The sequence below is a fragment of the Orbicella franksi genome, chromosome 4 (genome assembly GCF_964199315.1).
Source record: "Orbicella franksi chromosome 4, jaOrbFran1.1, whole genome shotgun sequence".
NCBI classification, from domain to species: Eukaryota; Metazoa; Cnidaria; class Anthozoa; order Scleractinia; family Merulinidae; genus Orbicella; species Orbicella franksi.
Genome location: NC_138148.1, coordinates 2,891,068 through 2,906,578, shown reverse-complemented (window position 1 = coordinate 2,906,578; position 15,511 = coordinate 2,891,068). Strand labels below are relative to the sequence as shown.

Below are 15,511 nucleotides of genomic sequence, written 5' to 3'. Positions count from 1 at the left end.
CCGCTTAATGGGGCTAGCTGCTTAAATAGAGATTGTTGTACCTTGAATATTTAATTTTTCACTACCGGGTTATAAATTTCTTGGTGAACATGGAGTCAATTCAAGACAATCATGATAGACGTGTATTTCAATTATCAGTCGTCATGCACCTTCAATTTCAGACTCTCATCTGTCATCGCCATTTCCAAAACAAAGTTTTAAATTTTGGGTGGCCGCTTAATAGGGGTAAAGACAATAATGAAACCCTTATCGGAACGACCAAATGGTGGCCGCGGAGGTAACCGGTCAATAGGTGTTTTATTTACAATATTTTACTGACAATAATTTTGGACTGCATTGACAACAGTCCTCTATTTTCTGTTACAAACATACCAATGCCTCGCCACTAGGCAAACAAAATACGCCAAATAAAATGGCATGGCCAGGGCTACCAGCTGTACGTGCAACAAACCGACGAAAAGCACGAAAAACGCCGTGAATAACTTCATTTGTCTCTGTGCTAGTGTGTGACAAGGTCCTTCAACGAGAAAGTTGGTCTCCAGAGACAAGACGTTATCACCACATAATATTCTGGAAACTTGACAGTTTGCCAACTGGAAAACAATCAGAACTAAGAAACGAGACACAATGGCAGTAAAAGATTATAGTCTGTCAAACAAGGTGATCCTTTGTGATGATAGTATCTTTCACGAATGCCAACTGAAAAAGATAAATATTACGTTCCCATCCGATCCTCCTTTGTCAGAACTGTATGGCCGGAAGTTCTTCAATGGTCTTCAATGGAGTCATTGTTTCGGGTCGCACGTCTGCTAAAACAACCGGAGGTAGACTTTCTAACCGAGGGAGGCAAGCAGATGTTTAGGAGTTTAAAAGATCAAGCGAGGACAGCACTTTTTTCTTTCTCATTCATTATTATCTATTTATTTCCTTCTTTTTATTAACGCACATGTTTATACCAGGAAACCATGCACTGTGAAAGTACAGAAGTTCGGATCAACAAAAACGAGCAAGGTGAAGAGGGTGTGAGAGGGACGTGTAGCCGTGTAGGAGGATTAAAAAAGAGCAACTTCTTGAGATTCAATTAGGTGTAATTTAAGTGACTGCACAAGTCTAAAACGCTGCGTAAAAAGGCAATCACGATCAATTTTACTTTTCAAATTGAAAGCTAAATAAAAAAGATAAATATCAAAGAAGCACTAACTTATCTAAACTACAACAACAACTTTATTTCAGTATTTCAATTTCTACACGAAATTGCTGATACAGTTATGAGAAACGATGAGAACGTAAATTATAAGAGGTAAGAATATTGTGTTAAGAAAATTAGAAAGCATTTTCAATGTTTCTCTAAAGTTATCATGTAGAAACACGAGAGGGAGAGTGCAGGTGAGTATTCACAGTTTTCTTGAGTTCTCAAAGCTTTCATCCATGGTTTCTGTAACCAGAATACCCGATCGACTGAAATAATGTTTTCTATTCCTTTTAGAAAGCCAAAACTGCCAGTAAGAGAAAGAAATTGAAACCATTCGCTTATTTTATTTCAATTCCAAGTTATAGAAGATAGGCTTCGTTATTTCTGAAATATTACATTTCGTTCAATGATCTTACCAAAAAGTGCATTTCACGTGAAAATCATCATACAACATATCGTGATCAAAACAAAAAGTGCATTTCATCTTCAAGAGCTTAACTCAGGGATGGGCTCGCCCTTTGACATCTGTCTGCACTGCTTTCAAGGCATTGCAAGTTATTTCAAAATATGACTTTTCCGTACATTCTTCGCATTCAACTTTGCAGCAATAAATAAATTTACACCTACAATTAACCCACTTATAGCGCTGCACATTTTCAACTCTCAGGTTACAACCATGTTTACAGAAACGCCTGAAATATTCGCATTTGTCCTTGGACATAGCGCTCCTGCACGACCGTCCCAGCTTTCCAGGGTAACCCACGGTGTCGTTTTGTTCGAAGTAGTCTGGGGAGTTGTCGAGATAAACCAGCGTTCGGTCACTCACTGAGACTGCTCTGAAGAATAGATCCTGAAGTTGCTCGTACACGAGCCGCACTGGCACAGGAAAGTAGTATTTTTCCTTCAGCTTCGATGCGACAACTTCAAGAGGTGCCAGTCTCTTCCAGCAAGATTTTACACCGCATGCGGAGGCGAGACTTTCGCACTTACAAGCTACTTCGGCGCTTGTTCGAACAACCTATTGACCATAAAGAAAATAACCTGTTAACCACGGTGAAGGTCCGAATTACCTGCTTCACCCCTATTCGCCGGCGCGATTGTGGATGAATTAAAAATTAGCTCTGAAAAAGCACAAAGGGCGCAGAAATATCGAGATGGGGAGGACAAGAGAAGAAGTGGCGCATAAAGACTTCTTTGTCACTTGTGTCATTCTAGGTATAATCGCCCAAGAAAGTGTTCAGTCAAATTGTTTTCTGAAACCGGCTCCATTAGCTCTACGACCTTCTCGCAGTCACGCACGTATACAGAGGCAGTACAGACAAATAGATAAATGCTATCTCCCGAGTGGCTGCAAGAAAATGATAAAATCTTATGGAACCACCGTATAAATGTTTAGAAGAAAAGTAAGTGATCATTAGCAACGGAGCTATCGAACACTGGACTACCGAGTCGGCGCGATGGTTACAGAAATTTCTCAGTGATTCCTTCAAACCCCACCCAACGTGTCCAAATAGGTCTTCGCACCTTCTCGTCATTATTATAACCCTGCCTGTACTAGATGTTTTGAAAGGCCTTTTAAATACTTAAATGACAGTTTTTCCTACCCTTTCTTATACTTGAGCTCGTGACAACCTACCAGTTTTAATATAACTCCAGCCTGAAAAAGGGCCCCTTTTCCGTATAGTCCACTAGAGGGAGCACCATGTGGGCTCTTTCCCTGTTAATGAGGGAGGCGAGACTTAGGCTAATCTTTCGTCACTGAGAAAAATAGAAGTTCAGAATAACAACAAGACGCTTTAATGAGAAACATAACTGGGTCGTGAACGGGGGGCCGGGGAGATTACTTGGGTATGTACGTGCTCGGCTGGCCTCTGAGAACAATTACCCCGTTATAGTCTATTCTGTGACCAATTATAGAACCCATCTAATAGGGTGGCTGTTTAATGGGGGTTAATCTAATTTTCGTGATCCTAACTTGTTGAACTAATTCATCGTAAAATGAAGTGACACGATTGTTTAACTGAATGTGGAACGGTAACGACTTTTCACCATTAATCTTTCCATTTTCAAATCCCTACTTGTCAGAATTTTCTTATCCCCCAAATCCTCAAAAAATGCAACCTCTTGTAGTAACTCTATCGAAAATGCAACTGCATTACAGTCAATCCACTCGTGAAAATGCAACCCCATTCAGACAATCAATCCGCTCATGAAAATGCGACCCCATCTAGTGGCACATCCCCATTAGCCGTAATAAACCTATTACTAGTAAGTAGGCCCCGGTGGTTCTCTTTGGAAAGCTGATAATTCAGGGAAATATGGTGAATAACAATTAACTTGGTGAGCAAATCGCATCACCTTCACTTGAAAGAGCTCACTAACGACTTGTCTGATTTTAGCACGACTTTGACTTTAACACTTGGAGCCCAGCTTTTCAGCACATACCTGGATCACATACCGTAAAATATATCGAAAGTGACGATCTTCGTTACCTTCGAAATTAGCAGCATTTGGGGCTAGTTACTTTCGGGAGCTCGTTATTCTCGAGGGGTCGTTTCTTTCGCGGAGCAAAAAGCATTTTACATATATAGTTGGTGCGACTGAGCTCTTTTTTATGAAATAATTGATGGAAATTAGAAGAGCATTTCTTAAATCCTGAATTGAAATTCTCCGTTCCAGTTTCAATTTATGTTGCTGCCACATGAGCGAGCTCCTCATGTCTATACCGTGTTGTCAGTGGTCGGCAGGAAAACAAGTCAGATGCCATCAACTGTTTCTACATCGTATGACACTGCTATGTCATTCTGCTGTATATCAAACCCCTATTTAGGCAGGTGGCCATTTAATTAATAGGGGTTGGTCGGTTAATGGGGTTAGTGTACTTTGAATATTTTTTACCGTCGGGTTGGGTTAGACCTGGGTTAAATTCTTAATGAACTTGGAATCACGTCAAGACAAACAGGATAAACGTGACGGTTTTATCAGTAGTCAATCTATTTTGGACTTTTATCGTCATCGCCTTTTGGACAACAAAGCTAAACTACGTGTATTTTAAAATTTTGGGTAGCTGTTTAATGGGGGTAAAGACAATGATAGGAAAACCCTCGTCGGGATGACAAAAGGTGGCCGCGGTCGCTTTATAGAGGCGGCTGGTTTCTAGCGGTTTTACTTGCAGTATGTTACTGACAATAATTTCGGGACTTTGATAACTGGCCGCTTAATACGGGGTGGCCGCTTAATAGGTTCGACTCCGGGGGTTAGACTGTATGTAAGCTAGAGCTAATAATCCGATGCAAGAGAGGATCAAGGTAAGTAAGTACCTTGATCTTTCTCTTGCTGTGTATCAATGTCTCAGTGCGTTGGTGGACTTTTCAATTTTAGTTTGAAGAAACGTTGTTATGACTACGTTCTTGTTACTTGATGAAAATTCTACAGGTTTTGTTTTCCCTGCGCAACTGATGAATCACGAATTGCTCTGTGTCATAAGCGGTAGTGACCTTAAACTTGCAAGTAGTCCCTCTTTCGCTTAGCACTAGGGAGTTTACGAAACCACGACGGCGACGCCGAGGACAACGTCGATTAAAACATGGATTTCTATTTTACCTACGAATCTCGCGATACTTTAAAGTCATTTACTTTTTTATCACTGTCAAAACTATCCCAAAACTAAATCCGGAACACAGCGATAAATTTGAAACAAAAATTTAAAATATCAGCCGTCCTGTTTCACGTTCTCCAGACAACGCAAAATTTGGTCATTTCATGTTGTTGTCTAGCAAAGGACGGCAAAGAAATGTACCAAGAATTATAACGCACGTGTACAGCCATTGTTCTGCTCATTAATTCTTTTGTTTCGTGACGTTCCCATTGCCGTTGCCGTCGTAGTTTCGTAAACTCCCTAACAACGTACTCATAACAACGTTTCTTTTTTCAAACTAAAATTGAAAAGTCCACCAATGCACTGAGACATTGATACACAGCAAGAGAAAGATCAAGGTACTAACCTTGACCCCCTCTTGTATCGGATTATCATCTCTTTCTTGCATACAGTCTAATCCCCGGAGTCGACCCTATTAAGCGGCCAGTTATCAAAGTCCCGAAATTATTGTCAGTAACATACTGCAAGTAAAACCGCTAGAAACCAGCCGTCTCTATAAACCGACCGCGGCCACCTTTTGTCATCCCGACGAGAGTTTTCCTATCATTGTCTTTACCCCCATTAAACAGCTACCCAAAATTTTAAAATACACGTAGTTTAGCTTTGTTGTCCAAAAGGCGATGACGATAAAAGTCCAAAATAGATTGACTACTGATAAAACCGTCACGTTTATCCTGTTTGTCTTGACGTGATTCCAAGTTCATTAAGAATTTAACCCAGGTCTAACCCAACCCGATGGTAAAAAATATTCAAAGTACACTAACCCCATTAACCGACCAACCCCTATTAATTAAACGGTCACCTGCCTAAATAGGGGTTTGATATACAGCAGAATGACATAGCAGTGTCATACGATGTAGAAACAGTTGATGGCATCTGACTTGTTTTCCTGCCGACCACTGACAACACGGTATAGACATGAGGAGCTCGCTCATGTGGCAGCAACATAAATTGAAACTGGAACGGAGAATTTCAATTCAGGATTTAAGAAATGCTCTTCTAATATCCATCAGTTATTTCATAAAAAAATAGCTCAGTCGCACCAACTATATATAAAAAACGCTTTTTGCTCCGCGAAAGAAACGACCCCTCGAGAATAACGAGCTCCCGAAAGTAACTAGCCCCAAATGCAGCTAATTTCGAAAGTAACGAAGATCGTCACTTTCGGTATATTTTACGGTATGTGATCCAGGTATGTGTTGAAATGCTGGGCTCCAAGTGTTAAAGTCAAAGTCGTGCTAAAATCAGACAAGTCGTTAGTGAGCTCTTTCAAGTGAAGGTGATGCGATTTGCTCACCAAGTTAATTGTTATTCGCCGTATTTCCCTGAATTATTAGCGTTTCAAAGAGAACCACCGGGGCCTACTTACTAGTAATAGGTTTATTACGGCTAATGGGGATGGGCCACTAGATGGGGTCGCATTTTCATGAGCGGATTGATTGTCTGAATGGGGTTGCATTTTCACGAGTGGATTGACTGTAATGCAGTTGCATTTTCGATAGAGTTACTACAGGAGGTTGCACATTTTGAGGATTTTGGGATAAGAAAATTCTGACAACTAGGGATTTGAAGATGGAAAGATTAATGGTGAAAAGTCGTTACCGTTCCACATTCAGTTAAACAATTGTGTCACTTCATTTTACGATGAATTAGTTCAACAAGTTGGGATCACGAAAATTAGATTTACCCCCATTAAACAGCCACCCTATTAGATGGGTTCTTAATTAGTCACAGAATAGACTATAACGGGGGTAATTGTTCTCAGAGGCCAGCCGAGCACGTACATACCCAAGTAATCCCCCTCGGCCCCCCGTTGACAACCCAGTTATGTTTCTCATTAAAGCGTCTTGTTGTTATTCTGAACTTTTGTTCTTTCTCAGTGACGAAAGATTAGCTTAAGTCTCGCCTCCCTAATTAACGATTTAAACTTTAATTAAGTGACCCTCCATTCCTTTCTACTTTTAAATAAGGATTACACTTTAGCAGACTTATCGCTCTTCAATCCATTGACGAACTTCCGGACACACAGTTTTGACAAAAATTTATCGGATGGGAACGTAATGTTTTTCTTTTTCAGTTCGTGAAAGATACTATCATCAAAAAGGTTCACCTTCTTTGCCCGAGCACAATGGCTCTTCAATCCATTAAAGACCATTGAGGAATTTCCGGCCGTACAGTTTTGACAAAAAAAGGATCGGATGGGAACGTAATATTTATCTTTCAGTTCGTGAAAGATACTATTATCACTAAGGTTCACCTTGTTTGACCGAGCATGATCTTTGCCTTCCATTGTGTCTGGTTTCTTAGTTGTGATTGTTTTTCAGTTGGCAAACTTTCAAGTTTCTCAGTATATTATTTGCAGCTAACGTCGCACCTCTCCAGACCACGGAACTCTCTCGTTGAAGGTCTTGTCACAAACTAACACAGCAACAAATGAAGTTATTCACGGCGTTTTTCGTACTTTTCGTCGGTTTGTGGAACGTTCAGCTGGGAGACTCATGCGGTCCATTAACGCCAATGGAACAGCCGAGGAGGCCTCAACCAACCTGCAACCACACAAAGTAGGCTTATATGCAATTGACTGACTTTTCAATAACACATTTACCGTTTCGGCGCCCTCTTTGATTAATAACTAATTTACCTGATAGGTACTGAATGCTGCCCTGGTACGTGTAGTGCGCAAAATAGCTAATAGGATGACGAAACAATAACAACAAAAAAGAACAGCAATTTATTTTCAGTATTTTAGGTGAACAGTTATCGAGAGATCAGCGTCCTACTCTAGTCCCTTGTAAATTAGGAGACTCAAAACACATCCTAGTCATTGAGCTGCGCAATTCTTAGGCTTTCATTGGTTTTAAATGGTCTTTGACGACACAGATTTGAGATATTTATATAACCAAGTCGCGTACTTAGCCTTGCTCGTCTTGCATTTCATGACCCAAGATGTACCCCCTGTAAAACGGTTTACAATTTCATCGGAATTATGCCTGTTGTTTGGTCCAAGTGCAAATTTTCCTGTTCGTTTACTCAGAAGTTCCTTTTGCGTGTTCATGGATCTCGGCCGCGTCTCAGTCCACAAAGACACACATGGGGAACTTGTCCTGCATCGAGCCATTCTTACTTACCTCACGCTTGGTCAATAGCCAATATTTATTGACCTAAAAATTATTCCAGACGAGAGCTCGGAGCAAGAATGTAAAGCATAGCTAAACCACTGAAAAGTTCAGAATTTTGTTCATTAGAATAATTAACTATCATTTTCTCCCCAGAACTAACAGTACCGGTAGTGCAGGTTTAGAGATCACTCTACCACAAGAGGTATGCAATACTGTTAACATTTCGTGTTCCTGATTCCGAGAAGGAGTCGTTGTCCAGGCATGTGTGCTTAAAGGTAACCGACGCAAGCGTATTTTATGCAGATAATTTATCTTTAACTTATGTTTTATCCAGGTTGATTCTGTGTTGTGGAGTATCGTTGAAGATGGAGCCCGTCGAGGACTCGCCGAGTGCCAAAAAGTGTTTAACAGCAATCGCTGGAGCTGCCCAGTGGAGATGTACAAGAAGTTGCCTATCTTTAATAACAAGACATTTCCTTACGGTAAGTCTGATGTATTGTCTTTTTGCAGCATTTTTTACTAGTAAAACTGTCATGTATAATAATACTTTTATATATGTTTCAGTTCACTTTATTTTCGATTTATTTAACGAGCTTCCTCTTACTATTAGTAGCTTTGGCTCATTTTACTTTGGCTTTTAGCCAACAAAACAGAGGGGCCATCAGTCCTCATTAGTCGGGCTCGCTGTGCTTAGCCCGTGAACAGGCTCCAGATGAGGTTATAGGTTGCCTCGTCCAAGTGTTCAGTCAGTTGGGTTGCAGCGCAGAAAACGACGAGAGCCAGGAAATTGAGATCGGGGGCCTTTGTGCGAGGAGGAGTTCTCTCGCCTTCCGCTCTCTGCTTTGCGCTCCAACTGAACTGAACTCCTGGAAAAGATTACTAGGGCGAAAAAAATACGAGCGAGCGGTGGTAGAGAGCTCAGGCCCATATTCTCCCAGTACGGTTTTCGCGCTTGGTGTTTAAGACAATACAATGAACCGTAGCGAGCGAAATTCTTTGAACATCTTGTAAAGTTGTATTCTACTAGAACTTCGTGGATCTGATTGCTCCTCCAGAGAAAATGGTTCTTCAATTATTGTCCTGTTGTTAAGGGAAAATATGTTCGCTGATATGACTCGGTAGTTCTATTATTCCCCATTTTCTTGCAGCCACTCGAGAAACAGCGGTTATTCACGCCATCAGCGCTGCCGCTATCACCGACGAAATCGCACATCAGTGCAGACATAACATGACACCCGGGTGTGACAGCTGTCCCAAGAAGCCAACAATATATAACGCACATGAAGTGGTTACTTGGGGGTGTAGTGATAATATCGAATTTGGAGAGAGGGAGACTGTGCGCTTCACAGACAGACTGGAAACAGGACCTGATGCTTTGGTGGCAGTGAACCGACACAACAACAGAGTAGGAAGAGAGGTAACGTATCACAGATTTTTTTTTTTAATCATTATAATGTAGCTGGATTATATTCACTGTGTCAGCGCAACTTTCAGTTGTTTTTGCGCGTACCGCCCTAACATAAGAGCAAACTGTTCAGGCAAAAAAGTGGCCACAATGACGATCCATTCATGACGAAACTTCAACGTTAATTAATGGCAGGTTATTTTCTTTTATGGATAACAGGTTCTTCGAAGTAGTGCCAAAATTGACTGCATTTGCTACGGTGCTAATCGCACATGCGAATTCAAACATTGCTGGAAGGAACTGGCGCCTTTTGATGTCGTCGCATCAAAGCTGAAGGAGAAATACTTTGATGCTGTGCAAGTGTGGTTCGTAAACCGCAGGCTTCAAGAGCGAGTGGGCGATCAGTTCCAACCAGTCTCTAAATATAAGGGCGACAGGCTAGTTTATCTCCACCCCTCCCCACACCCCTGCGAACGAAACGACACCCTGGGCTACCCTGGAATGCTGGGACAATCGTGCAGAAGCGATGTGGCCAAGGACAAATGTGAAATATTCAGTCTTCTCTGTAAACATGGTTGTAACTTGAGAGTTGATAAGGTGGAGCGTTACAAGCAAGTTGATTGCAAGTGTAAATTTATTTGGTGCTGCAGAGTTGAATGCGAGGAATGTACGGAAAAGTATTTTGAAATAACTTGTAATGCCCCTAAACCAGTGGTGACAGGTATCCAAGCTCGAGCGTATCCCTAAATGTAGCATTTAAGGCTGGTGTTCACGAGCGCATAAGCATAAAAAGCAACAAACGCAGACGAGCACAAACGTGCCTATAAAATAAGGTAAAGCCTGTATTGGAGCTAAGTGACTCATCAGGCCGGAGCTTTTCTCCGGTTAGAAGCATGAAGCAACTAGGAGTATTTCTACTCTCCCCTGGATGGGATGCTGGCATTTATACACCTGGGTGGAGAGAGGCACTGTGAGAGTAAAGTGTCTTGCCCAAGAACACAACACAATGTCTCCGACCAGGGCTCGAACCCAGACCGCTCTATCCGGAGACGAGCGCACTAGCCATGAGGCCACCGCGCCTCCACGTGACAATAAGGTAGCGCGCGCTTATTAATCATCTTTCATCTGCTCATGTTGCTTATGCTTATGCCCTAGTGAAAACTAGCCTTTGAAGAAGCTCTTTGATTTCAATATATATCTTAAAAGATGAGTTAAAAATCAGATTTTGGATGAGATCGTAGAGCCAAATAGGTGGGTTACTCGCTTGATTTTTATTAAAAAAGGGGCATTTCTTTTCAAGTATAGTCTTTGCTATTCTCCCCAAGCAAGGGTGAAAAGGTAACAAAATAAATTCATTAATACTACATTGTGATTCAATTGTTATAGGAACATATTTATCTATATCAAACAAAAATTTCTTATTATTATCTTATCTTATCACTGATTACTTTGTGCCAGCTGGTGACTAACGCGCCGAGGGGTTTCTCAAAGTGTTCGGGGTTTACTTTTACGGGGCGGGGTGATGCCGTCCGTCCCACCTTGGAGCTAGTTTGTTTACTTACTGTTTATCATAACTTAAATCGCCGTAAAATCATTTGTAGACATAAGAAGATTGAAATAAAGTTGATGTTGGTCAATCAATTGAATCAGTTGAAGTTTCTTCTTCTAAAACAGAAAATTGACTTTGACGGAAGCCTGAAACATTAACGCTACTGGGGCTATGTGGTGCTGCTTAGCAGATTTGTCGTCTTTGATCATAAGAGCGCACGAAAAGCTCTTGTCGCTCCGTATTTTGCGCGACCATTTCTTTCTCACGCCTTTTTTTCACGTCTCGCTCTACGGACCACGAAAGCAAGAGGCAATACTCGTAGTCTATCTGAGCGTATGACTGAAAAATACGAGAATTATTAAAGATCTTAGTGCGTTTACATCAATACAATTTTAGGCCGTCGGTACGACTCTAAATTGTGAAGAACTTGCAGGTTTTCTATGAGCGTTTTCTTAGCTTCTCCTTGAGACGATTGGCTCACACGGAAAACGCGTCTATCGACATAGCCTCTTCCAGGCGTTCAGCTAGTTGGCGCGCAGCGCGAGAAACGTCGCGCGCAAAAAAATAAAAATAAAAAAAGCGCCGGGCGTCTTCTATTTTTTCGCGCACCGTTTAGCGCTGTGCCCAAACGAACTGAACGCCAGTAAGAGGCTACTATCGACATGGGTTTGGACTCCGAGTTTCCGTCACCTAAAAGGCTCCCCCTATCTCACTGCTAGGGCTAGCTGGTTTTACATTCAGTCCACCCGCCATTACATTCAGAATCTGCAAAGGCAGCTTCTGGTAAGCATGTTATTTGGATCACTTGCCAAGAACAAGGCCATTTCTGCGTCCATAACTAACCAATTTAGAGGCCCCACATGGGGAAGTGAAACGTTTTGCGGGCTCATCTCCGCTGCTTAGTACAGTCTTTATGTTTTTTTTCTAGGCCCGTCCATAGCTCGTAAGGTGCTTACACACGAAGGGACAATGCAGCGACAATATCATGAAAAGTTCACAAAAGGGGACATTTCACCGAGGCGCGTGGCGGGACATGTAGCAGCGACAAAATCGAAGCACATACACACATAAGGAAAAGCCGCGGGGTAACGCCCAAGATACATACTCTTGCGACGCGTCCGGTCCGTGTATGTGTGTCGAGGTTTTGCGAAGGTTGTCCTCGCTACTTGTACTGCTTGTAGCACAGTGTGTAACTCGTCGAACCTCGTAGGAAATATTGTGGACAAAATTTTGCACGGATGCGATGTCCCCCACTCCCCCGGGCGGCTCCCATGTTAAAAGGACGAGGGAGCTCGTTGTAGGAGTTAAAAAAGCGGATTTGGTATCTCTTAGCGTGTTCAGCCTCAAAAGGTCCACCGGGGGGAGCTTTCGCGGTACCTGTTCGGGTACTGAGCCGAAGAAAATTTGACAGGCGATAATGTTTTGTTTTAGAATTGGTATCTCTTAGGGGTGAAAAAAATTTCAAACCACGCCCACAAAACAGGATCTTGTTACCTCTCAGGGATTTTTTCCAAAATTTCTGACTAGCCCCCCCCCCCGTCCTTTTTATATGGGAGTCTCCCCCCTCCGACCCCTCCCCTCTCGTGTGAACAGCAAATGATTTGGTCGCTGTTGGGTGTTGCTGTGACACGTCTCTCTCACGCGTAGGGAACTCTACGTTCCTTTGGACTTCTTTACAGCCGAGCCCTGTTCAGGGGCAGCATTGATACGCTTTCACCAATAAATTGCATTCTTGTGTAGTGATTAACGTTTGTTTTAATAGTCTTTAAGATACACATTTCTCGTGAAATTGAACAGTGTCCACATTTCTCCTTTCGATTATCGCGAAGCAACTATAACAGTAAAATGTTGATATCTCCCAGAACAGCTCGTAAGTTCTGAAATAAAGCTCGCTCTTCGACTGCTAAGTGGTACGGTTCGCGTGCTAAAACATACACTCTGTGACAACAGTCTGTGGTGACGGGCGACAGGAAGGCCTTCTGACCAAAGTCAGCTTTCCTCCAAGATTCATCTTGTATTTACCTGTAAAAGAAAATCACATAACCAAGTTGTTCTAGTACAAAAAAAAAAGATTTGTTCTAGCTTGAGAAACTTTAACAACTTAAGAATAAAACAGTAAGGAGTTTGCCCATAATTCACAATCAACGAATCAACGAATGAGGCATTATTTATTGACTGTATAGTACTTAAAACGAATTTGCCACTGCTATTGGGTTAGGGCACTCGCCGACCAAGTCGAAAAGCGAGGGTCTGTTTCTAGGGGTGGAGGGGACGGGGAGGGGGTGGGGGAGTGCGGGCGAGGGTGTGCTTGTACTTACGATGTCATCGATCTTCAGAATACTACGGACAGTCTCGGAGGCCAACTGAATGGCACTGGTTGACACAAGCAGTGGTTGAAGAACGTTCTCTTCCAGAATATTAGTGATAGTGCCCTGAAACGAGAAATGTCGTAGAGTAAAGATGACACAGGGACAAGTTACACTTTATTTATGCATTGAAAATCGGTACATGTTGTTTTTCGGCTCTCTCCTTGCCAGGCAATGGTAAGCACTCCCGAGGTCGTGGCGTTACGTGACCGTGCACAGTGAGGCTGAAAACTCGACTAACGCATTAACTCGTCGGTACCAATCCAAACACCTGAGTAGAGAGAGCACTATGACAGTAAACTATCTTGCCCAAGAACACAGCCATGTTACCCCGGCCTGAGCTCAAACCCTCGCCACTCGATCCAGAGTCTAGCGCACTACCCATTAGGCCAACGCACCTCCACTCAGGCAGTAATGAGTATTACCAAAGTTGTCAAGCTGGGTGACTCAAATCACGGAGCCTTAACTGTTTTCATTTTTTACCCAGCCTACCTTTCTAACGTTTATTCTAGTTGTAGTTTCGTTATCTCTTGCTTGCATACAGTCTTACCTCCGGAGTCGAACCTCTATTACGTTGCCAACTATTAAGCGGCCACCCCCTACTAAGCGGCCAGTTATCAAAGTCCCGATATTATTGTCAGTAATATACTGCAAGTAAAACCCCTATTAACCAGCCGCCTCTATAAAGCGACCGCGGCCACCTTTTGGTCATCCCGACGAACGTTTTCCTATTGTCTTTACCCCCATTAAACAGCCACCCAAAATTTTAAAATACAGGTAGTTTAGTTTTGTTTTCGAAAAGCCGATGACGACAAACGTCCGAATTAGAAATTGACTACTGATAAAAAATACGCGTTTATCCTGATTGTCTTGACGTAATTCCAAGTTCATTAAGAATTTTAAAACCCAGTGGTAAAATATATTCAAAGTACACTAACCCTATCAACCGACCAACGCCCATTAATTAAACGGCCACCTGCCGGGGTTTGATATACAGCAGAATGACATAGCAGTGTGTCATATGATGTAGTAACAGTTTATGGTATCTGACTTGCTTTGCTGCCGACCACTGACAACACGGTATAGACATGAAGAGCATAATTTAAGAACTACTTTTCTATTTTCCATCAATTATTTCACGAAAAAGAGGCTTCGTCGCACCAGCAAAATATATGTAAAATGCTTTTTTCCCCGCGAAAGAAACGACCCCTTGAGAATAACGAGCCCCCGATAGTAACTAGCCCCAAGTGCAGCTAATTTCGAAGGTAACGAAGATCGTTACTTTCGGAATTTTAAGGTATATGATCCAGGTATGTGCTGAAACGCTGGGCTCCAAGTGTTAAAGTCAAAGTCGTGCAAAAATCAGACAAGTCGTTAGTGAGATCTTTCAAGTGAAGGTGATGCCATTTGCTCACCAAGTTATTTGTTTTCATGGGTTATTCTTTTTTCCTGAATTATCAGCGTTCTAAAGAGAACCACCGGGGGTACTTCCTAGTAATGAGCTAATGGGGATGGGCCACTAGATGGGGTCGCATTTTCACGAGTGGATTGATTATCTCTGGATGGGATCGCATTTTCACGAGTGGATTGGGTTGCTTTTTCGATAGAGTTACTACAAGAGGTTGCACATTTTGAGGATTTTGGGGATAAGAAAGTTCTGAAAAGTAGGGATTTGAAAATGGAAAGATTGATGGTGATTGATTCAGTTAAACAAATGTGTCACTTCATTTTACGATGAATTAGTTAAACAAGTTTCATGAGATCACGAAAATTAAATGGGTTCTATAATTGGTCACAGAATTGATTATAATGGGGTAATTGTTCTGAAAGGCCAGCTGAGCACGTACATACCCAAGTAATTGACAACCCAGTGATGTTTCTTAAAGCGTCTCGTTTAATTCTGAATTTCTGTTCTTTCTCAGTGACGAAAGATTAGCGTCAGTCTTGTCTTCCTCATTAGCAATTAAGTGACCCCCTTACACATAGTTTTGACAAAAGAGGATTGTATGGGAACGTGATATTTATCTTTCAGTTCATGAAAGATACTATCATCGCAAAGGTTCACCTTCTTTGCCCGAGCACAATGGCTCTTCAATCCATTAAAGACCATTGAGGAATTTCCGGCCGTACAGTTTTGACAAAAAAGGATTGGATGGGAACGTGATATTTATCTTTCAGTTCGTGAAAGATACTATTATCACCAAGGTTCATCTTGTTTGACC

General features: G+C 42.0%; 2 protein-coding genes across 2 annotated transcripts; one reads left to right on the top strand and one right to left on the bottom strand.

Annotated features, from left to right (window-relative positions):
• Positions 1–1,691: 1,691 nt before the first annotated feature.
• Positions 1,692–3,116, bottom strand: LOC145484565 (protein Wnt-5b-like). The gene is made up of 3 exons (XM_081463148.1): positions 3,078–3,116; positions 2,829–2,909; positions 1,692–2,210 (listed from the first exon to the last, which is right to left on the bottom strand). Exons 1-3 carry the CDS (start codon positions 3,114–3,116, stop codon positions 1,692–1,694), a joined length of 639 nt encoding a protein of 212 aa, XP_081319274.1.
• Positions 3,117–5,940: 2,824 nt separating this feature from the next.
• On the top strand, positions 5,941–11,062 carry LOC145485919 (protein Wnt-8c-like). Its single transcript, XM_081464583.1, has 5 exons — positions 5,941–7,411; positions 8,123–8,171; positions 8,304–8,451; positions 9,118–9,386; positions 9,594–11,062. Exons 1-5 carry the CDS (start codon positions 7,284–7,286, stop codon positions 10,119–10,121), a joined length of 1,122 nt encoding a protein of 373 aa, XP_081320709.1. The 5' UTR covers positions 5,941–7,283; the 3' UTR covers positions 10,122–11,062.
• Positions 11,063–15,511: the final 4,449 nt, after the last annotated feature.

Excerpts from the sequence above, each read along its gene's own strand:
- LOC145484565 (XM_081463148.1), bottom strand. The coding sequence starts at position 3,116 with ATGGGTTCTATAATTGGTCACAGAATAGACTATAACGGG. Across the intron at positions 2,910-3,077 it reads ACAGAATAGACTATAACGGG|GGAAAGAGCCCACATGGTGC; the intron begins GTAATTGTTCTC and ends CCTCATTAACAG. Across the intron at positions 2,211-2,828 it reads CTGGAGTTATATTAAAACTG|GTTGTTCGAACAAGCGCCGA; the intron begins GTAGGTTGTCAC and ends TATGGTCAATAG.
- LOC145485919 (XM_081464583.1), top strand. The coding sequence starts at position 7,284 with ATGAAGTTATTCACGGCGTTTTTCGTACTTTTCGTCGGTTTGTGGAAC. Across the intron at positions 7,412-8,122 it reads CCAACCTGCAACCACACAAA|AACTAACAGTACCGGTAGTG; the intron begins GTAGGCTTATAT and ends TTTTCTCCCCAG. Across the intron at positions 8,452-9,117 it reads TAACAAGACATTTCCTTACG|CCACTCGAGAAACAGCGGTT; the intron begins GTAAGTCTGATG and ends ATTTTCTTGCAG.